The sequence below is a fragment of the Scardinius erythrophthalmus genome (assembly GCF_964197995.2).
Source record: "Scardinius erythrophthalmus genome assembly, chromosome: 9".
Taxonomy (NCBI): Eukaryota; Metazoa; Chordata; class Actinopteri; order Cypriniformes; family Leuciscidae; genus Scardinius; species Scardinius erythrophthalmus.
This window is the reverse complement of record NC_138229.1, coordinates 45,569,407-45,593,252: the sequence shown is the minus strand read 5'-3', so window position 1 is coordinate 45,593,252 and position 23,846 is coordinate 45,569,407. Positions and strand designations below refer to the sequence as shown.

Genomic DNA, 23,846 nt, shown 5'->3' with positions numbered 1-23,846 from the left:
TGCACTGAGAAACTAGAGACATTTTAAAACATTTTATATGCATAACATTTCTTTTTTATATGAAATATAAACAGTTCTGATTTTTTTTTTCTCTAGAAAACTTGGCAAATGGAGATTTATGAGTAAAAAATATGATAAAATACTAAATATATAGACATCTAGAAAGCAATGACATTATAAAGACGTTTTTGGTTTATATCATCAGTAGTAGAATACATTAAATCACAGAAAACTATCACATACACGCATATATTGAGATTTATTTTCAGTAAGAATAATTCCTTTGAGTCTGTGTCCACGATACATACACTTTCAATACAAAAATATACAAAACAATGTACACGTTTCATTTCAGAAGGTTTGTCATGTGATCAAAAACGGTCTTTCAGCTCATTGGAGGAAATCTGTTGATCAGCACAAGTCTCGACAGGCCACGCCCTCTTCATGACATCACACCCTCTGTGAGCCAATCATGACTCTGGAGACGAAGTTGACGATGGCGCTGGCGGGCTGCTCGGGGTCGTGCTCCGCGAACACGTGACACTCGTTCTCCATGCCACTGCCCGCCTTCCGGGCCACGAACCCAAAGACCCTGCCGGGGGGGGGGGGAGAGTTATTACTCCTGTTAACATGATGAAGGAGACCTGACCCGTTCTGGGCTACACCTGAAACACAGTCGTACTCACTTCGCTGAGCTGCAGCCGTCTCGTCTCCACCTGTGGATGAACACGGAGAAACAGTGAAAAGGCCTATAGAAACTCAAGAGGAAGTGCATGAAAGTGCAGAAGGGACTCACTTCCGGTCCTGAGGGTCCAGCGCACAGAATATGACTGTGCCGACAGCATAGTGTCTTCTGAAGAACAGTCTGGAAAGACAACAGGTTTCATCAGCTCCATGAATATTTTTTATATTCTACAACGCCAAGGTCATGGGTTCGATTCCCAGGGAAAGCAAGAACTGATAAGAATGTAAATGTGTACCTTGAAATGCTATGTAAGTTGCTGCCAAATGCATAAATGTAATGTAAATCTAATCTAAATTAGTGCTGAAGCCCTCGCAAATCACAGCGACTTCAGGAACTACGCATCTAAATGTCTGTTTTGGTGACAGTAGCCACACTTCCATTACCCTTTAAATTGTGCAAATTGAAATTGAAATGGAAAATACACCTAATGGAAACACGTCAATTTAGCAAAAACTCACATAAATCGCAAAACAAAATGTTACACTCGCATGAGGTGGTGTTGGGAATATTTGGCAAAACTGCAATGGAAACAGATGTTGTGCGTTCACAGGTCACATGACGTGGATGGAGCGGTGTGTTTGGACAGAAGACGAGACAGAGTTCTTCATCTAACTCATAAAAGACAAAAGTATTACGGAATATTGGATTCTAAACAAAGAAATGCCATAACTTATCAAGAGCTTGAAGCAGAAATGAGGGAGAAACTCCTCATAAATGCCGCTCACAAGTGTAAGACTCTTTCCTGTCCATTAATGTTGGAAAACACGCCTACCTCTCCTTCCAGTAATAATAATGGTTAGTGGGTTGACTGTGATGTACATAAACCTACCAACATCCGTTGCCATGATGTTTGGAAAAAATGAAGTTTTAGTCACATAACGTCGGTTAATGGAAACACCGTCATTTCGCAGTAGTTTATTATCGTCATTTAGAAAATATCGCAGAAGTGGGTTCGTGTCCCAGGGAATGCATGAATTGGAAAAAAGTATACAGTCAAACCAAACATTATTCAGACACAGATATCATGTGTGATATTGTTTCACTAGTGTGTGCAGGACACTATAGTTCATTTCTGTAAGTGAGGAGAGCAAAATAAAGTAAACTGTGACATATTATACCCAGAAACTCTTCATACAGTGACTACCAGTGACATTTATAACATTTGGGCCCAGAAATGATTGGGACACTTTGAGCTGATCATGTTTTGTTGAAGTGTGTTTTCTTTAATTGCTAATGCTCTTTTTACACACAGACTGAACACAATGAAGCATTGCTTGGTGATTGGTTGAGCTAAACTGGTATTATCTAATTGTGTAGTTAAATTTAACAGCTGACAGATATTCAACATAATTCATGTGTGAGACAGTCAAACAGAAGGACGGACAAAACCAGTCAAACATCAACTGAGTTCTGCTCATATTTCATCACCATTGTCTAAACTATAGCGAATAAACTGTGATAATGTGAGAAAAGTTGAAGGTGAAATCTCTTTGAATAACAGGCATGAATGCAAGGTAGTGTTTGATGTAAGGTAAGGTAAGAGCGAGTTACTTTCTCCGGTTGTCGGTGAGCGTGATTCCCTGCGAGGACACTTTGAAGTGCACTACGGTGGAGGCCGGGAGCGCGTGCGCGTTCAGGATCTCGCTGGTGGCCTTCTGCACCGCCTGATACCCCGTCAGAGACTCCATCTCCACCGAGCCCAGGAACCACACGTTACAGGCTGGGGAACACACATCACACACGCGATCTGAGACTTCAGCAGTCACGAGGACTCGTCGCTGATCCATGCGGTCATCGCTCAGTCATTGTCCTGAATATCGTGTTTTGGACTCACCTGCTCCTTGCTTCAAGAGTTCAGCTGCAGAATTGGTAATGGACTGTGAAGATGCACTAGCAGCCTCCTCTAGAGGATCTGAAGAGACACAACACTCATGTGATCAAACATCCCTTAACCTAGAGCAGCGATGGGTGCTTTGAGAAGCTTCGAAACCTTTGCCAATCGTTTGTTTGAAACCAGTGTATAAAACCACCAAAGTCATGTGATTTCAGTGAACAAGGCTTGGTTCTCCGCTAAGATGATCTCTGTGAACCAATGAACCAGTGTCAGTATGTGATTTTGACCTGATCTTGGATCATTTTTTCCCTTTGTAGACAATTAATTACACATTTGCATAATAAAATGGAAGAGTTGTAGTTATTACTCTCTTATTGGGCTGATTAATCAAGCTCTCCACTATGGAAGCTTCCGCCACAGAGTGAAAAATAAAAAAGGTAATTGCGACTTTTAATCTCACAATTCTGACTTTTTATCTCAGAATTGCGTGATATAAAGTCGCAATTGTGAGAAATATACTTGAAATTCACTTTTTTTCTCAGAATTGCATGTTTATATCTCGCAATTCTGACTTTATAATACGCAATTGGGTGATATAAAGTCAGAATTGCATGATATAAAATCGCAATTGCGTGTTATAAAGTCAGAATTGTGAGGTATAAACTATTCTGAGGTAAACAAATAAATAAAAAAAAGTTTTTCCTTAGAATTGGACTTTATATCTCACAATTATAAGATGTCAGAATTCTGACTTTATAACACACAATTGCGACTTTATGTCACGCAATTCTGACTTTATATCTCGCAATTCTGAGAAATAAAGTCAGAATTGTGAGATGTAAACTCGCAATTGTGAGATAAAAAGTCACAATTATCTTTTAAAATGTTTTATTCTGTGGCGGAAACAAGCTTCCATACTCCACAAAACAAACAAAAGAAGCCCTACAATTTAATAAAAGAACATTATACAGACACTTTATATTTATGGTATAAGATGATTTTGTTCATTGCGTTTAGTAGATTACACTGTCAACTAACTATTTTCCATTGGTTTGTAAGAGCTGTTAAATGAGTTTTTGAGCTGCACTTACACTGTTCTGACCAGCAGAGGTCGCCAGCCTGTGGAGTTTCAATGCTTCAAAACTGGGAATTGCTTTGTGAAACAATTGGTTCAATGTTCTGAGAGCTTTGTTTCCCTTTCTGTCACTCGCTTCGACTCTTTGGAGCCCCAAACACCTCTGACGTATTCAGAATATCCGGGGAGTGTCCAGGCATGCAAATTCCACACGCCAACTTCATTGGCCTTTTCTGAGTTTCGTCAGAGGTGTTTGAGGGCTCCCAAGAGTGTCTAACAAAGTCAAATTTAGTTCAAATTGAATAACATATAAATAAAGTTGTCCTGCTGTACCTCTGTCAGGTATGATGAGTTGGCATGGAAGAGCCAGAGGAGTGATGGAGTGCTGACAGACCAGAGCCGTCAGACTGCCTGAGGAGTAGCACACACACACACACACACACACACACAGCTGATGTGAGCAGAACTCGTGTATATATGTGAATGTGCCCATCTGTGGCAGGTTTGGTAGACTCACCGAAGTAGGGTTCATTGGGGCATCCCTTGAGCCGAACGCCCCTCGGGGTGCACTCGATGAGGAAGTGCCGCACCAGCTCGCTGGACGGGTCGGCTCCTGAAACATCACACACATCAGGATGACCCAAAGTGACGGATGGCTGAGGAATATTGACATCTTCACCATTTACTCAAATATTACTATTTTTGATTTTGTAAGCACATTGTATAGTTGTGCTTGGAGTCGACTGTTTTATTTGTGATAGTTTGCCAGAAATTATGAACGTGTTTTTTTTTGCATAGTAAAATAAAAACTGTAGCTGTAGTTTGTGATTTTTGCTAAATAATTTTGTCAGATAAATACCTTAACCAAGTTTAGTGTTTTGTTCTTTCCCTCATATTTAAAATAGTTCAAACATAAGTATATTTTGATGGTTTAATTGAAGTTGTAGGGTCATTATAAACAAACATCCGCTTCGGACATCACTTTTGGCCTTTAATGTGTATTAACTTTAACTGTTGTATATTACGGAAACGGCACACATCAGTCACGACTAGCAGATTGATATATTCAGCATGAGCGGGTAACGACGCGCGAGGAAACGCTGGGTCTCTCTGGAGGTGTGTGTGTGTGTGTGTGTGTGTGTGTGTGTGTGTGTGTGTGTGTGTGTGTGTGTGTGTGTGTGTGTGTGATGTTTCTCTGCTCACCTCTCTTGCCCTGCTGCAGTGCCGATGGAGGCGCTGTGGACACTTTCATGGCCAGGCCGTACGCGCCGCGGAACGAGTGACTGTCCCGAACGATGAAGGAGCCGGGCTCTGTGTCCTTCAGCAACGCTATAGCTGTCAATCACAAGCCAGAGGTCAGATGAGAGTCAGAAACACAAGCCAGAGGTCAGATGAGAGTCAGAAACACAAGCCAGAGGTCACGGGGTTGGCTCGTACCTTGGTCTCGTGCAATGTCTGGCTTGTACCAGTATTTGGAGGTGTCCTGGACGAAGTTCACGGTCAGCTGCTTGCTGGAGAGCACCTCTGCCGCATCGGCGCGGGGGTCCGGCGCAGTCGGGGACGAGCCGGGTGGCAGCTCCGGCAGCACGCTGGGAAACGGGACACTGAGCGAGCTCCTGCTGTGAGGACTGGAGCAGCCGCTGGGAGATGTAGACGCTGACCCCTGCGAGGTCTCTCCGTCGAACGGCGGCGGCTGGCAGTCGAGTCCCTCCAGCGCCGGGCCCAGGCTGAGCATCTGCTGCAGGGCTCTGGCTCTCGGCCCGCTGAGAGGAGAGCTGTGGGCGTTCGGCACAGGGAGAGAGTGCTGAGACGGGACAGAAGACACTGGGGCGAAGCTCACGGAGTCCGAGGGATGAGCAGAGATGGACTGTGGAGACCTGCATCAACCACAACACACACTATCGTTAACTATAAAACTAGCACTGCTGGGGCTATTCTGTTACCTCGTCGTAGTGTTCACCTCTAAAGTGGACATACCGTGAACAACCCAGAAAACGTGGGTGTTTTTTTGAGCTGAGATTTCACACACACATTCTGGGGACACCATAGATACGTCACCTTTACAATCATTCAGAGCTGCAATCGGCTCTTCAGGCAGTAAAAGCTCGATTAATGTCATGAAATTATTATGATGGCTCAATTAAAATAAGTGGTAATTGTAATACAATTCACCAAAAAAAACACATTATGATAAATATAAATTCTTAACCTTTGAAAAAAGAAAGAAACAGTGAAACAAACATAACAAAATTATGACTTTACAAAAACTCATGACAAACATAAAACTTAAGAGAGCATTTGAGAAATCTAAACACAGCCTGGATGGAGCGCAACCCTGACCTAAAAGCCAACAAATCCTCCAGTTTCTCCAGGGTTTTCTGCAGAACTGAAGGATCCTCAATCATTTAAAGTCCACATGAAATCAAAATGGACAATTCTTGTTTATTTTATGGGATATTGTAGTGTTTAATATAAATGATTTTGTTGTACACATCATTATATTGTTATAACTTCATTAGGCTCACAGGGGTGTAAAAAGTACAGAAAAAAAAATATCCTCAATTAAAAGTACCATTACTTTCCAAAAGATGTAGTGTGAGTAAAAGAACTTGTCCAAAGAACAACTAGAGTAAGAGTAAAAGAGCAGTTTAAAGGGACACTTCACCCATTTGCATTAAGCTTTGCATTGTTAGAAACCCAGTCATACTATTGAATGGTCGTGCAACACTCTCTCATTTTCCCCTGAGACGGGAGAAATCCGTTATTTACCTTTTACACTTCCTCCTACAATGACGCAAAAATCATCATTTTGCGTCATTGTAGGAGGAAGTGTAAGAGGGGGGGATTTCTGTTGAGACTACAAGCACTAGTTCCTCATCTCTCCCAGGGGGCGGGACCCGCTCACGCTACAGACCTATTACAGATCAGTGGGTGGGACTTTACTCTCTGAAACTGAAAGCAATATCCTCCATCTTGTTTGAAGCTAAGCTAACAGGCGCTGTGGAGACAGATGTAAAGTTATGACAATAGCGGAGTGCTCAATATGATATAGAGGAAGAGGATTTCGGAAGTCTGATGCTTGAATCAGGTGTTTGTGGCTACCTTTACAAGCCGCATTATAGCGAAGAGCAGCCGAGGCAGAAGACCTGCCTGCCGCGGACGAGGAGCCCGGACTGGCTCGAGTTAGGACGGACTGGTGGCGCCGGTGATCTCACTATGCAACTACGAACCGCTACGAACACAGAGATAGAGTCCGTCTGCGGCAAAGAATTTCAACGATGACAATTTCTCCTGGACGAAATCTCTGAATCAGACGAGGACACGGACGTTTGTGTTGAGAACTATCCTAGATTCGCACCGCATATGTTCTGACTGAACATCCAGGTACCATGCAATAATTCACCTTTTCGAAAGAAATACAAACGAGGAGTAATGCACTATATGAGTTCGCCAACTAACTAGACATTTTGTGTGAATGTGAAATGAATTTCAAGCTCTGGTGGTAGCTAGCCTGGTAGACGGAAGAGTGATTTCTCTTATAGGCATATATGCGCTTTCTGGATTAGTGGGAGTGGCTTGCGGAGCTGTGCAATGTGGTGCATTGTGGGAGTTGTTGTCTTTCATACAAATGCGTCCTGAATTTATTTTTTTTCTTTTCTCGGTCACAAAGGCACCAAATTCAAAATTTCTTTTACATTTCGACTACATATATGACCCACTTTAAATAAAAAACAATGTTCAAATGGGTGAAATGCCCCTTTAAGCATTCGTGAGTAGTGAGTCCTGAGCTGCGGATTCTGCCCTCTGTACATACTGTAATTCACATTCTCTTTGGCTGTTTGTCAGAAAGAATAAATAATGAATAATATTGCGGCTACAATACAGCTGTACTGTAACGGACATGAAGACACACACTGCTTCAGTTTGCTCACCATCTTATTCTCAGCTTTTACTTTAGACAAACACACAATAAACAGACAGGCGGTTGATAGCGCGTGAATGATGATGATGATGATGATGATGATGACTGTACCTGTAGCTGTCGGAGAAGAACATGATGTCCCCGATGGCAGGCTGGACGAACGCTCTGTGCTGTGAAGCTTCATCTGACGCTGTGTGTCCCATAAACCCTGCAGTCTCTCTCGTGTCTGAAAGAAAACATGTGCACTGCTTACATATAAAACAATGAAATGTGAAGCGTGTCAATAGTGGAATCCCAGCTGTGCACGCAGCATCAGTGTGACACTGCATCTGTCACTCCATGCACACAATCGTCTGTTTGAGTGTCACCATCGACCCGACCGATCTGTTCAATCCATCAACCCGGAGCCATCTGCTGGCAGCCCGACCAATGAGGTGAGGGTGGGCGGAGCCATCTGCTGGCAGCCCGACCAATGAGGTGAGGGTGGGCGGAGCCATCTGCTGGCAGCCCGACCAATGAGGTGAGGGTGGGCGGAGCCATCTGCTGGCAGCCCGACCAATGAGGTGAGGGTGGGCGGAGCCATCTGTTGGCAGCTCGACCAATGAGGTGAGGGTGGGTAGAGCCATCTGTTGGCAGCTCGACCAATGAGGTGAGGGTGGGCAGAGCCATCTGTTGGCAGCTCGACCAATGAGGTGATGGTGGGCGGAGCCATCTGCTGGCAGCCCGACCAATGAGGTGAGGGTGGGCAGAGCCATATGTTGGCAGCTCGACCAATGAGGTGATGGGAGGCGGAGCCATCTGCTGGCAGCCCGACCAATGAGGTGAGGGTGGGGCGGGGCCATCTGTTGGCAGCCCGACCAATGAGTCGAGGGTGGGCGGAGTTATGTGTTGGCAGCCTGACTAATGAGGTGAGGGTGGGGCGGAGCTATATGTTGGCAGCCCGACCAATGAGTCGAGGGTGGGCGGAGCTATGTGTTGGCAGCCTGACTAATGAGGTGAGGGTGGGGCGAAGCCATCTGTTGGCAGCCCGACCAATGAGGTGAGGGTGGGCGGAGCTATATGTTGGCTTGTGTTTGAAAGCTTGTTTAAACTGGCTGTAACATGAATTAATGCATTTACTAATATTAATAATGAGCAATACATTTTTTACAGTATTTAAAGAATAGGTAGGTAGGTAATAAAAATGCAACTGTTCATTGTTAGTTCATGTTAGTTCAGATCCATTAAATAATATTAACAGATACAACTTTGATTTTAATAATGCATCAGTAAATATTCAGATTAACATGAATTAATATTAATAAATGCATTTAAAGAAAAAAGTTCCAAGGTACTTCCTCCGGTTCAAAAAAGTTTAAAAGCGTTAATTCAATCATGACTCACTCTGGAAACACTAACAGTGAGTAAAACACTGATGCATCTCCGCCCTTCAGCCTTCCCTCCTCACAGTGTGTGTCAATGAGTCACAGTGTAGTTCACTACTCTACACATACCTCTGCAGGGGGGCCTATTATATCATTAACCAGTACAAGTGTAATGTATTTGTTCAAAGTATAATGTATTTGTCTGTATGGGGTGAGCAGTGAGTCTATGTGTGTGTGACTTACCATGTTCAGCTCTATAGGATCCGAATGAAGGAGACAGAGTCTGTCTGAACGGAGGATAGTTCATCATCACACTCTTCCCTGGATCAACACACACAACAGCAGATCAGTCACACACCAGTGCGGCAGTGTGTGTGTGTGTGAGAGTGAGTGTGTGTGTGTGTGTGTGTGTGTGTGTTACCGTAAGGAGTGGATGGTGAGATGGGGAACGCTGGTGTTAAGGGCATCACGTCACTGCCAGTGTGAGATGAGAACTGACCACCGTCTGTACTGAACACTGCCGCACACTGACACACACACACACACACACACAAAAACACACACATACACACATACAATCACTGGAGTTAACAAGCAATTCACCTAATGCAGGAATAACACAGATGTTATTTGACTGTTGGTACTTTCCGAGTGTGTGTGAAATGATTGGTTACAGAGGGACTTCAACATAGTTTAGAATCATTTGAATTACTAGAAGGAATTTCACTGACTCTGAGTGTGTGTTAATTCTGCTGATAATATTATAAATCAGGGAACTGGACGAGTAAATGAGTAAAATAAAGCGTGCGTACGAGTCGACATCCTCTTGATATGTGCTTATAGGTGAAAGTGCAGTAATTCTGATGAAATGTAACGAAATTTCTCTCATGACAACAATCATGATCAGTAATCAAGATTACAATTTTGAGCAAAATAACTGAGATGATCAGTTTACCCATAATATAGCATGACTAAAACTAGAGTAAAAAAGCCCAGTCCATGAGGCAACGAGAACTTGACTGAACTTAAGTAAAGGTTATTGCTGTACCTGTGTGTGTGCGTCGCGGTCAGTGCTGGGCGTCAGTGTGTGTGTGTGATCCAGAGTCCAGGACGCGTGTCCACGAGCTGCGCTGGGATGAACACCATCTGAGGAAACACACATGAACACGGACACACACGGCGTGAGTGTGAACGAGACATCACCCGTCGTCTGGCTCGTAGTGTGTCATGAATGAAGACGTGAGAGTGGAGAGATAACAGCCACGACTCCTCAAACCTGTTTCTGTTGAGGATCTTCATCTGTGCTGAGAGTAAAGGCCCGTTACACAACACCCAGAACTATACAGACACCTATAATAGCGCCCACAACATTCACTGTAAGCGCTGCGGTTTTATCGTCTGTCTCTTTAAATGCTCGCGCTCTGTAAAGCAGGGTGGACTCTGGTGATACCGTGATATCGCTTCTCTGTGCAGTCATCATTATAGTTGCAGTGGGATATTCTTTTACATTAAGAAGGAAAAACTGTATCTTTATTATTGTTATTGTTATAGTCTTTGGTGTGAATGAGCCTTGAGACACGTGTAGCCACAGACAATCACTGAGAACACAGATAAAGCTCTGGCTCTGTTTACTGCTGGTATAAGATGCAGATCACAGGGAGACACATTCCCGTTTACACCTGGTGTTTTAATCCGCCTCTTCTGTCCACTTTACACCACAACTTCTGTCTGATCCGCAAACTACGTTTCACAACCAAACACACGCGAGAAGTGATGAGGAAATAACGCAAGATCACGCGTGCGTGTGACCGGAGTTTTCGCTCGAGACTCAAATTGTTATTAAAAATGAACGCCTGCAAGAAGCTTGCGATCCATATCGTCTGTGCAACAGATTCTGCAGGAGGAAATGTTTGGGGAGAGGCGGGGAGCAAGGAGTGTGTGTTCTGCAAAGAGAGTTGAGGGTAAATAAATACTTTTGCAATGTGATGCTGACGGTCTTTTAGTGGCTCTTTGAACACATTCGACCACATCAGCGTTTACGCTATGAAAGCAATCCGGTCGAATGTGTTTCAACTACCTCTGGAAGAGGTGAAAGTGGACAAGCTCAAAACGCTTTAGACCCGCTTACACCTGTGTTCAGTGTCGGCCTCTTGTGATCCGATCTACAAAGACGTATCTTAACACCAGGAGGAAGCGGAGCGTTTGCTAACCGGCTAACCTGAGCAGAGCTGTAATACTGTGGGTCAACAGCTGGATACACACATCACAGTAGATGTGAAGACGACTGACAGCACAGGAACAGGGACACTTCTTCACACAGATTCAGAATCATTGTATTTATTAATGCAAGACATCTGCTTCATGTTCCCGATAACTCTTTCAGGCTTATTTTATGAAGACCAGATGAATATGAATTATTCTGTGCTTGTTTGTGTCACACTCAGGTTTAATAGTTAAAGATCTGAGCTGCAACTCAAAGGTTTCCAGGTTAAACCCCTGAAAAGGCCGTTACTGGACCTCATGCTGAGAGGAAGCACATAACCTCATGCTGAGCATGTTTGATCATGATCTTACCCATCTGCCGACTCCTCTCGCTGTCCTTCTGCGCGTCCCCCGGGGCTGAGCTGGGTTTGGTGGAGATGGGCACGAAGCTGGGATCCAGGTCCAGGATGAGCTGGTTGAGCTGGTGAATGGAGTTGTCGATGTCCAGCGTGAGTGAGCTGAACTCCTCGTCATGTTTGTGGTCCGGCTCCTGGATCCGATGGGTTTCAGGCCGCTCTTTCTGCTCTGAAAACAGCCACATGACCGTCATTTATACTGGTCTAATCCAAAATCATGGTTTAAACCGGTTTTGTTCAGTTTGTCTAAGCAAATTAACACTCCCCATAGAAAAAAGGAAAAGAAACAAATGACATTAAATAGTATTTTAGCTTGATGTGCACAACAGATACTGGCAGCTTTACTGACTGCAGAAATTATTGCGGGTTTTATTGTATTTTTATGATTTTTTTTTGTCAGTCCGTCACAGAACATATGAAGCATATTTTGAGAAGAGATCACAAGAAACATTAAAGTCCCCCTGTAGTCATTAATTGTATCCCTTAAAACTCATCTTTGATCACCAAAATCATAAACATCTTTAAACGTTTTCCTTGGAAAAAAAATCGGTCATACCTTAAAATATCTTGAATGTAACTCGACACCCTTGCCTCATTTAATATACGCGGTTCTATGAATATGCAAATGAGCCCCGCCTCCAATCACTCACTCAGCTCAGAGATCCACTGGTTGACGATCACACGTTGATCTGATTGGTTACTAGGTAGTTTGTGACGTCAGAAACACCAGCGATTTCAAAGCGTGTTTTTGAGACTGTCTTTGGTTCACTGCAGTTTTAAGGAGGAAATACTCAGCAATGCTGTCGACTTATGAATATACACATATGCTTTGTTTTAAAGCATATTAAAAACACCACATAAGCCCTATTCGGACGGGATTAGCTTTACAAGGGTAGATGGAGTGATGTAATTTTACCACAGGACGTCTGTAATATTAATGGCCAATTCGCACGGGATAAGATATCTCAGTAAAACTAGCAGAAGTGGGAGAGTAACTTGATTTACTTGATTTACACACCGCCGTCACTCCAGTCATTATGTGTGTATTACATTGCTTCCTGATATCATGTGCGCAAACACATATATTTATATATATAAAACAGTTATGTCCGGTCGAACGATAAATTAATTAACTTCAGTTTGGATTGTGTTGGTAAAAGGCTCTTACCTAACGCTAAAAGATGATTCGTGCCTCTAACAAGTGCTGTCAATCTTCTCTCTGATCTGAATGCTGTGTGGAAAACACCTGAGTTGCAACTGAATGCTTTAAGCGTCTCCATACTTGAAAAACCACAGAAAAAAAGGACGGAATATTTACGTACATATTTACAGCGGGTCTATTCACACGGGATTAGTATCACCTGAGGTAATTTTTCCAGACCTTTTTACTGAAGGTAAAAGTCACCGTAATCTTTCCTGACATTGTCCGTGATGATCCACTGAGATGCACATTCGGATGGGACTAAAATCACAGAGAAGCTCTGGTAATTATTACTTTACCCCTCCTCTCCATGTTAAACGTATCCCGTCCAAATCGGGCTGGGCTATAGACATACAAACAACATTAAAAGCTGGATTTTCACCACAAGGGGACTATAAGGTCTTTCAAAGTTGTCTTTGCTTATAGTAAGTAAACTAAATCAAACAAAATGTTTTTAGTTTTATTTTGAATGGAAACTTTACTTTCGTATTACAGATAATTTAAGTTTAAGGTGAAATTAAGTTGTAAAAAGCCCCAAAGTTATTATATTGACCTGCATTAAGTAACTGTCAAAGTGTTTAGAGTACTTGGACAGTTATTTTGATATTCTTTTGTCTTGCTGTGCCTTTGTTCTCTCCCTGCATTTAGTTCCTATCTGCCTTTGTTTCCATAGTTACTATTGTTTGTTACTATGACAATTAATTAGTCTCACCTGTACCTTGTTACCTTCTTGTTATCCAGTGTTTTAGTCTTTGTGTTGGCAGGTTTTGTCTTTACTATGCCATGTAAAGCTGTTGAGTTTCTTGATGTTGAGCTGTCGAATTTTTGCTCAAAATGTTGCTTTTTTATGAAACTTACCCACATTTAAATGTTGATAAAAAAAAAGAAAGAATGCATTAAAACAGGTTTTTTGTTTAAAAGCAGAGGCTCTGTTCTTTCCTTTGATATATTGCATGTTAAGATATTCATTCAACAAAATATTCTGGGGGCCTTGACGCTTTTGTGAAAAGGTTTAAACCAAAGCATAACTGTAATGAGAGAAAGCTGCGTGTGCTAACCGGCGTGTTTGGGCAGGAGCTCCTGCGTGTGGCTGTGGAAGCGCTGCTCGCCGGCGTCCTCCTCTGGCAGGTACAGGTACTGCTGTGCCGTGACCAGCTGCTGCTGATGGACCCAGGTCTGTGTGGAGTATCCCCCGTGCGGGAACGGGTGCCTGGGGCCCGGAGAGCCGGCGGGGAGGGAAGCGCCTCTGTGAGCGACTCTCCGCTCGTACTCCTCCATGGCTCCCGTGTGCGTCTCCTCCGTACGCCCAGGGCTGCCGAAGCCGTCTGACAGCAGTGAGTTCTGGCTGCTCTTGTGGTAGGACGAGGAGAGCGTGCCCAGGCTGTCCGCGCTGTGCAGGTCGTGCCGCAAGCTCAGGACTTCGTCGTCCAGGATGTCGGTCTCACGCTCCTTGGGCCGCGGGCGCCCGTTCAGGTGGTTCTGCGGAGGGGCTCGGTTAGCCTCGTCCAGGCCGAAGCCGCTGAGCAGCCGCTTGAGCTCCACCCGCTCCTGCCGGCTGGGCTGAGGCGCTCGGGGCCCCGGGGTGGGCCAGCAGTCGGGGGCGCTGGAGAGGCCGGAGTCGGTGCTGGCCGAGAGCGTGTGGTCCGGGCTCCGCGTGGCTCCCGAGGGGGTGGAGCCTCTGCTGACGTCACGCTTCACCAGTCGCTCCAGGATCGGACCCGCTGGGGGGGGACAAACACACCTCACTCAACACGCTAAACACTGCATGAAGGAAACAAGCACGACATCTCACACTGCTCATGCATTTAGGGCCTGTTTATACCTGGTCACTTCATGCGTTTTTACTGATCATATATCTATCTGATTTATCAAACGATTCCATTTACACCTGGTCACATAAATGTGTTTTCACAAAACCGATATAAATTCGATCTTCAATTCCCGCACTATATGCAGATTTAATGGAGTGCACGTCACAGAAAGCCACAAATATGAGCTGCATTTGATTGATCATCAGCTCATTTCAAGATCAAAGACCGCAATAGGAGAGAGAGCGGCAACAGCCCTGGTAAGATCATTTTGTTTCTTTTCTTTTAATGAAGATGATTGTGTGTTAAGCGTCTGCGACTTACTTTCACTCTGATTTGCAATAGTTTGCGCGTTGGCTTGATGAATAGATGCTCAGCTGCGGTGATGCGTGTTGCAGTAGCGCTGTCATATCTGGCTATAACATGACATATAGCCTAAAACACGCTCTCACACGTTTATTTTTTAGCATTGTTGGGAGGAGTGAAATGTACATATGTGGTTTCAACAACTAGATATATTTACACTTGCCCAGTTTCGTCTGGAATGCGTCTCAGATCTCCTCCTGATGTGGTTTAAGCGATCGGATTCAAATCCGTCTCGAATGCGTTTCGGAGGGCATTTACACCTGGTCTTTTCACTATCGGATAGCTATCAGATCACAGAAAACACATGAACTGGCCAGGTGTAAACAGCTCCATAGTGGCATGAAATGAAAACTGCATTCCCTCTAATGTGAACCAATGCTGAATTAAACTGTAACTGCATTCTGTGATGAAATACTGCATTGGTGTCACGTCCTCTATGAAATTAGTTATTACACCACATTAAATCAGTGATTTTCTTTATACTTATAGCTGTTAATATTTTGAATTAGATTTAGTTTTTTCTGTTTTCCTTTTTTTCCTAAAGTTTTAATATTTTTGTTAATGCTCATGTTTTTGTCTATCTAAACGACAGTGTTTCTTATGCCTAGAAAGACTCCAGTAATGCGCTTCTCATCTTGTCTTCCTCCTGAACTGCTGAAGGTGAATTAGTTGACTGAGACTCAGGGGCGGGGCTGTTCTTCCATGTATGGAGATTGGAATGTAAAGACAGGGGGTAGGGCATGAGAGAAGAGGGCGGGGCTGTTCTTCTATATATAGAGATGGAATGGAATGTCGGGGGCGGGGCATGAGAGAAGAGGGTTTGGCTGTTCTTCCATATATGGGGTTGGAATGTAAGGACAGGGTCGGGGCATGATAGAAGAGGGCGGGGCTGCTTTTCCATATATGGAGATGGAATGTAATGACAGGGGGCGGGGCATGAGAGAAGAGGGCGGGGCTGCTCTTCCATATATCATGGAATGTAAGGACAGTGAGCGGGGCATGAGAGAAGAGGGCGGAGCTGCTCTTCCATATAGAGCTGGTAAGTCCCGCCCCTTCCGCAAAACCCCGCTGGACCTCAAAGTTGAAAAACCGTCAACGCAAGTGTATAGGAGAAAATAATTATTTTCTGGTCCCGTTTGAATTGTGCCATGAATGTGAACATATGTTGTCTGTGAATTTTTTATATAACTTTTCGTGTAAAGAATGATACAATTTAGCGGGTAGAAGTTTGATACGGTTAGATTTTGTGTGAGAGCACTTTGTGGACTACAACTCTGGACGCGTTTGAAACGTCACCACCACTAGCACACGGACACTAGCTCACGGATCCCGCTAAACATGGCTGTGTCTTTGGTGCACTTCACCGCCTTCTTTCAGGGAGAGGACAAAATCGTTGAGGTTGGTGAAAACCACGGGTAAGTCAACTTTATGGGATGACGTCACATAGGCGATATGTAGTCTTTCTCATTATGTCTTTTCCACAACTGCTAGCCGAAGAATCATACCATATACTGTCAAACTCGTAACATGAAAAGTTATATAAAAAATTCACAGACAACATATGTTCAATTCATGGCACAATTCAAACGGGATCAGAAAATAATTATTTTCTCCCATTCACTTGCATTGACGGTTTTTCAACTTTGAGGTCCAGCAGGGTTTTACGGAAGGGGCGGGACTTACCAGCTCTATATGGAGATGGAATGTAAGGACAGGGGGCGGGGCATGAGAGAAGAGGGTGGGGGCTGCTCTTCCATATTTGGAGATGGAATGTTAGGACAGGGGGCGGGGCATGAGAGAAGAGGGCAGGGCTGTTCTTCCATATATGGAATGTAAGGACAGGGGGTGGGGCATGAGAGAAGAGGGCCGGGTTGAGGATGTGTTATATGCCGTTCATTTCAGCTCAGGGTGTGTTGTATGCAGTTCAGCTCAGGGTTTACAAAATTTCTGTGTATTTTTTTTAGTTATTTTTGTAAGCAACATTAAACACTAAAATATAAATTTATATTATATTAGATGTTTTATCAGAGTTTGTGTCTATATATTGTACGAGTACTGGCCTTGTTTTATGGACAGGCAACTTTCTATTGTACCACCTGTATTATTATAGTGGTTATCACTACTTTGATCAAGGAGACTGCTATATTAACATTATATAAACTAATAAAATATATTGTTATAACCACACTTATAACTTTTGGTGTATGGCTATAGTAAAATATGCAGGCACTGATATGCCATCCAATAAAGCTGAGCTGTAAAGCTGAGATGAGAAATGACAAAGCAGAGCAGTTCTTCAAACCGAAGATGAAAGCAGACTTTTTCCACAACTAACAGATCATCCAGGCCTTCAATTAACAGAGGCTGGATCCCTCGCTCACTGCTGAGAGAGCAGATGTGCTCAACGTGTAGAGGAATGTCCAGGTTCAGTTCAGCTCCATCAGTGTTCATTAACAGAAAATACCATTACTGTCCATCAGTGTGAGAACAAGACACTGACAGCTGAAGACTCTGAGCAGGTTTCAAAGCAGGAATGCCAAGCTCAGATTCTTATTAAAGCACTCCAACGTTAATGGGATTGAACCCAGAATATTCTATAAATAGCGCTCACTGAAACATCTCAGCAACGTTCAGTTAGAGTCATTCTAGCATTTCGCCTTAGTCTGCAAAAGAAGTGCATTCATTTCTTGGCTTCCAGACGCATCTTGAGGGAGGCCGTGGGAGGAAGTTATATGGTGTTTTTCTTGTGTTTTGTCATCCGAAGCAGCCAGAATTAGCCAGCGAAAACAAAACACTGTAATTACAATTCCAGTCCCTCTTCCTGCCGAAGCCTCAGCATCACTACTGTGTGAGTCAACACCAGTTCAGCTAAACACACACTGCGCTGACCAACACACTGCTGTCACTGTACGAAACAAGCAGGACTGAACCGTGTCAAAGCTTCATTACCATTCCCATAGTGTCTGTCACAATACCAGTCCAATACGAGTCAACAGACATTAGAAACATTTTATGGAGAAAATAGCGTTGGCATTTTTTCACCCCAGCCCACTATGGCTCAGTTGTTGTGGGTGGTTGCCAGGGCGTTGCTATGCAGTTCTGTGTGGTTTCTAGGTGTAAAGTGACTCCTGATCCTCTGGTCTGTAGATGTGTCTCGAGTTCCTCTTTCAATGAGCGATTGTGAGTTTTTTCCAGCAGTTTTCTCGTCCAGCGTGTGAAAGCAGTAGCTCATTCTTCTCAACAAGCACACTAGGATTCACACTAGGATTCATACTGGGATTCACACTGGGATTCACACTAGAATTCACACTGGGATTCACACTAGGATTCACACTGGGATTCACACTAGGATTCACACTGGGATTCACACTGGGATTCACACTGGGATTAAGGATTCACACTGGGATTCACACTAGGATTCACACTGGGATTCACACTGGGATTCACACTGGGATTCACACTAGGATTCATACTGGGATTCACACTGGGATTCACACTAGAATTCACACTGGGATTCACACTAGGATTCACACTGGGATTCACACTAGGATTCACACTGGGATTCACACTGGGATTAAGGATTCACACTGGGATTCACACTAGGATTCACACTGGGATTCACACTAGAATTCACACTGGGATTCACACTGGGATTCACACTAAGATTCACACTGGGATTCACACTGGGATTCACACTGGGATTAAGGATTCACACTGGGATTCACACTAGGATTAACACTGGGATTCACACTGGGATTCACACTGGGATTCACACTAAGTCTGGTGGTCTGTTCAAATCACTTCACTAACTATGAGCAATAGTGGTGCACTTCCCTAAAGAAACAGCTCTAAAATCACACTCACAGCATGAGTCTGCCAGTGCTGTTTCCTCTAGCCCTTATTAACAGAGGCAGAGCTCAGGACGAGATGCTGAATTCCTGTGAGCTTTAGGCGTGTGCGTGTGAAAACAAGGCCTGGCGTTTGCCGCAGGAATGCACAGATGTCTGTTTGTGCTTGATCAAACCCTCTTTATTAAAGGTGCTGCAACTAGTTTCCATCAATGTGTTTTATGCAAAACAGCTGTGACTGTGGCCAAACTATTCCTGTGCCTGCCAGTTTAAGAAGGGTGTGAGTTCTGTCCGGCCATAAGCCTCACCGCAGTCAGGAAAACATGCTGGACTTCTGGGGTGGTTTTAGTATGTGTGTGTGTGTGTGTGTGTGTGTATGTGTGTGTGTGACAGCACAGCCACAGTACAGAAAAAGACTGAGTTTTGCCCAACTATGCAATACAATAAACTGAAGTAGTGTTCAGTATACAGTATACAGTATACATAGGACTGCCCTCAACTAAAGATTTTTCTAATCGACTAGTGGTCATTCATATAATCGATTAGTCGACTAATCACACGTTTATATTAATAAGCCATAAATCATAATAATGAGCCTTTAATTACCTATACATGGCCTAATCAGCGCTCTAATGCATGCATACATGTTGCCACAGAGCGCCGGCAAACGTAATAGTTATGAAAAAACAGAAGTAGACTGTTTAAACATTTTAATAATTTATTGATGTTTTCTGTGTTTTCAGCTGCAGAGATTAAGTCAATGATGCTAACCCGTCATCTATGTGCATGTTCATACGGATTACATAATCTGAGAATATCTATTTTCCATTTGAATGTGTTTATTTAAAAGTAGACAATTCAAGCTTTCTATAGATATATTTCTCAAGTCTGTGAGGCAAGTATACCTGAGTTTTGCTTCATTTATGTGATGCGCTCAAGTTCACTGAGAGCGAGACGACAGAAAGTGTCATTACTTTACAAAAGCAAAACGTTTTGTAGTTATTGTGAATTTACAGAAATAAAAAGTAGACAGTTTGCATTACTCTTATCTGAATGACGGAGTATGAGTGAGTCATTGAATCATTCACTCAACCACATTAGTGTGTTTGTGTAACCAGAGCTCAGGTGAATGTCCTTTACTAATAATCATTCGGACCATCCCTACCTTCACTGCAGATGTTTCCATACGAGTCCCATTTAGAGAGTGACTCTGTGCTGGTGTAGTCGACCGTCACATCTGGACCGTTCAGCCAGCGCTCTGAACCTGCCGATCACACAACAGAGAGATGCCAATTCAAGGTCAGCTGTAAAGCAGCTCTACAGAAGACAGTAGAGTCATTATTCAGATCAATTCAGTACAAGTTTTGTTCAGGACATGAAGTGCAAACAAGCTCTGATGTGGAGAAACGCTGGCATTCAACAACTTTAGGATTAGCAGTAAATTACAAACGAACCTGACATTGGTTCTGGGCCATCAGAGAACACTAGCTCCACTTTGCCATAATCTGGAAACCTGGCGTCTGAAAGAGAAACATCAACAGATGCTGAAACACTGACAGAAAACATCTGGAAACCCGCTGATACTGTCGCTCGCGTACTGAACCGAACTCCTCAGTTAAGGCCAAGGACAAAATACACTTTACTAACAAGACACTCGCTTTAACATTTAGACAAAGAGAAAATTTCATTCATTTATAGCCTATATTCGCTGTATGAATGCTTCATATGTTTGTACTTTAGTTTTAGGCCTTCAGGCTATATATATATACATATCACAATCCTGTAGAAGCTGGTTTTTGCCAATAAAAATAAAAAGGTAAATGCAACTTTTTACCTTTTTACTCAATTCTGACTTTTTTTTCCTTGCAATTCCGAGTTGACATGTAAACTTTGAATTGTGAGATAAAAAGTCCTGGTAATGCTTTATTTTAATGGTCTCCTTTAGACATTCTATGACCTATCAGTAACTTTGCAACTACTATTGGGTTAGGTTATTGCTGTATCATATATTTCACTGCTCACAGTCTGACTGTGAGATGTCCCCATGGTGATCACACTGTGTGTGTGGTGTTCTTGTGATGCAGTGTAAGCGGTGTGTGCGGTGACCTTCAGGTGACCCTGAAGCTGTCTGACCTTTGTTGGCGTGCTCCATGTCGTCCTTCTGAAACACAAGGCTGTAGGCCTGAACCGCTCCCGTGTGGAACTGAACCCTGAACATGACGTCTCTCTCGGACCGGCTGCTCTGCCGGAAGCCCTTCACCTGCAGACACAGCCATCGTGAGCAACACACAGTCTCTGGCTCGTCTGAGGCACACTCTGAACATCCCTTTATTCTTCAGCTAACTCATAAAGTCCTGTCTATAGGAAGTCTTTATCACCATTATCAGGCGTCTGAAGCTCTGACAGTGTTTGAAACTATCCATCTGTTGTTTGGTTCTCTGTAATGCTCTTATATTCTTCAATCCTCTGCTCTGATGAACTCTTCCTGTTACTCACTGTTATCCACAGAAGTACAGTATAGAAAGGTGAATGTGTGTTTGGTGTTAGTCAGTACCATGATGTCTCCCTTCAGCATCTGTGCCGGCTCCAGCGCTATACAGATCCTGTCTCTGTGACCGGCTCCCATGTGGCTGAGAAATATCAAATATCATATCATACACGTCATGCCAACAACATGTCAATACAGGTCTGTCAGACCAGAGCTATCGTTCTTAGCTAAAGATACAACTATACACGTCTTTTGCTGTCAAATCGATTAATCACGTTTAATCGCATCGAACATAAAAGTTTGAGTTTATATAATATGTATATATATATATATATAGGTCCCACTTTATATTAAGTGGCTTTAAGTACTATGTACTTACATTGAAATTAATAATTTGATACAATGTACTTATTGTGTAACTACATGTTTTTACATTGTACTTAAATTTAAAAATTTCCTGCATGTACTTACAGCTGTAATTAATTTATGTAATTACATTTGTAATTACACAGTTGACCCTTCACTTACACCTTAAACCTACCCAATCCACCACACCTGTCCCTAACCTTACCCGTATCACACCTCAATAGCAGCAAAAGTGTTTTACAATACAACATGAACACAATAAGTACATTGTACTTATTTTTTTATGTAAGTACATAGTACTTAACGCCACTTAATATAAAGTGGGAGCTATATATATATGTGTGTGTGTGTGTGTGTGTGTGTGTGTGTGCGTGTGTGTTATAAACACAAACTTTTATGTTAGATGCGATTAATCGATTTGACAGCACTAAAAATACATTTTTAAAATAAAATAAACATCAATTGAAACATAAAAACATACTTTAAAACTATATAGACAATAAATATGACAAACACACACAACAAAAGTTAAATTAAAGTTTAAAATTAAAATGAAACAGAAAATATTAAAATAAAATCTAATTCAAAATTTGAACAAAACTATAATAGTACATCAATGACACTAAAATAAGACTGAATCAAATAAGACAGAGTCATTAAATCAAACCTGTAAATGATTGTAATTTTAATGGCAAAACTGTAAAAGTGTAATTGGTTAAAAGTAAGTGGGAAAGCTGTAATAAATCTAACAGGATATTTCATTTAATTGTACAGGTTTTGGAAGTGTAAAACAACAAATCGTCTTATAATTCACAGTGAGAAGCCATATGCTGACACTCCCTGCGACTTCTGGAATTCTGGCTTCAATAATCAAGTTTCTTCTTGTTTTCTGGTCTCAGTGGGTTTTGTGTTGTGAAATCAGTGTGTACTGCAATACTTCAGTGTCGTGTGTGTGTGTGTGTGTGTCTGGTGTGTGTGTGTGTGTGCAGTAATGCTGATGTTCAGAGTAACTCACTATATTCCTGAGACGTACACCAGCTGCATCGCCTGATACACCTTCACATACGGCTGACACACTGCAGGAGAAGCACAGGGTTACTGGGAGAATCACACTGGGAACCAGTGTTGAGATGATGCAGGGGTTTCATGGAGTCAGATCCAGCAGCAGTTAGACTGAGACTGAACACTAATCAGCTTCAGTGTTAATGTAGTGAAGTGGTGTTGTGTGAGCGAGTAAACACACACTGACCCGCGGCGCGGTCGAAGCCCTGAAGGATGACGCAGTGCAGGAACAGAGGACTCGTGTTCATCTTGATGGAGCCGCTCAGGAGACTGTTGAGGATCCACACGTACCTGCACACACACCAGCACACACAGCTCATGATCATGTGTGTGTGTGTGTCACAGCTCTTAAAACACTTCCTGTCTACTTACACACACAGAGTTGGGGAAAGTTCCTTTGAAAAGTAATGCATTACAATATTGCGTTACTCCCTTAAAAAGTAACTAATTGCGTTACGTAGTTACTTTTTAAGAAAAGTAATGCGTTACATTATTTGTGCGTTACTTTTACTACTCTAGTCTGGGCCTTTTACGATAAAAAAGTTATATTTTTGGGCAAATGTAAAGCCCTTTAACACCAAACAGGGTGTCTACAGATATAAACAAGTAAAATTTAAGACTTTTTAAGACCTTTTTAATGCCACTTTGAATTAAATTTAAGACCAAACCTGTGATGGAAATGCACATTATATTACATGCGAATATGTAATATTTAACCTAAGTAATTGAAATAATTTAATATTCACTATTTGTTTTGAACTAAAATCAATGTAACATTTGCAATCGTGAGAATATTCAGCAAAATAGCTCCTGTCATTTTATGTTACTCAGGGCTTTTCCTGGCTCAAAATGAGGTGGAGGTGGTAAAATTGTAATAATGTATTTTAATAATAAGATAATTAAATTTGTTTTTGTTTTGTAGATCATCATATAGCCTAATGTGGGAAACACATTATTTTTGTGGGTGGAGCTTGGTACCTCTTGGGGGGTCCGGGGTAGAGCCCTGCACGGTCCTCAAATCTAGGCCCGAGCCCGGCCCTGGCCCGAGATGCTCAGGCCCTAGCCCGACCCGTGTCCGACAGCTCATCAGAATTATCAGCCCGAGTCCGACCCGAGCCCGTTTTTTTTTTTTTTTTTTTCACAGCGGCA

At 42.8% G+C, this 23,846-nt stretch overlaps 1 protein-coding gene across 2 annotated transcripts in view; it reads right to left on the bottom strand.

Moving 5' to 3' along the window:
* Positions 1-240: 240 nt before the first annotated feature.
* Positions 241-23,846, bottom strand: part of tns3 (tensin 3) — a 47,803-nt gene continuing 24,197 nt past the window's right edge. For both annotated transcript variants that reach the window (XM_081373414.1, XM_081373415.1), the window contains exons 7-27: positions 22,885-22,988; positions 22,651-22,711; positions 21,336-21,411; positions 20,915-21,041; positions 20,236-20,301; positions 19,947-20,045; positions 13,818-14,480; positions 11,515-11,727; positions 9,989-10,086; positions 9,362-9,467; positions 9,184-9,261; positions 7,688-7,802; positions 5,092-5,531; positions 4,858-4,989; positions 4,172-4,267; positions 3,988-4,065; positions 2,580-2,657; positions 2,297-2,465; positions 797-865; positions 687-716; positions 241-592 (exon numbers count right to left, since the gene is read on the bottom strand). In XM_081373414.1, the coding sequence (XP_081229540.1) occupies positions 451-592; positions 687-716; positions 797-865; positions 2,297-2,465; positions 2,580-2,657; positions 3,988-4,065; positions 4,172-4,267; positions 4,858-4,989; positions 5,092-5,531; positions 7,688-7,802; positions 9,184-9,261; positions 9,362-9,467; positions 9,989-10,086; positions 11,515-11,727; positions 13,818-14,480; positions 19,947-20,045; positions 20,236-20,301; positions 20,915-21,041; positions 21,336-21,411; positions 22,651-22,711; positions 22,885-22,988 (3,040 nt within the window). In that variant the 3' untranslated portion in view covers positions 241-450. The remainder of the gene's footprint in view (positions 593-686; positions 717-796; positions 866-2,296; positions 2,466-2,579; positions 2,658-3,987; positions 4,066-4,171; positions 4,268-4,857; positions 4,990-5,091; positions 5,532-7,687; positions 7,803-9,183; positions 9,262-9,361; positions 9,468-9,988; positions 10,087-11,514; positions 11,728-13,817; positions 14,481-19,946; positions 20,046-20,235; positions 20,302-20,914; positions 21,042-21,335; positions 21,412-22,650; positions 22,712-22,884; positions 22,989-23,846) is intronic.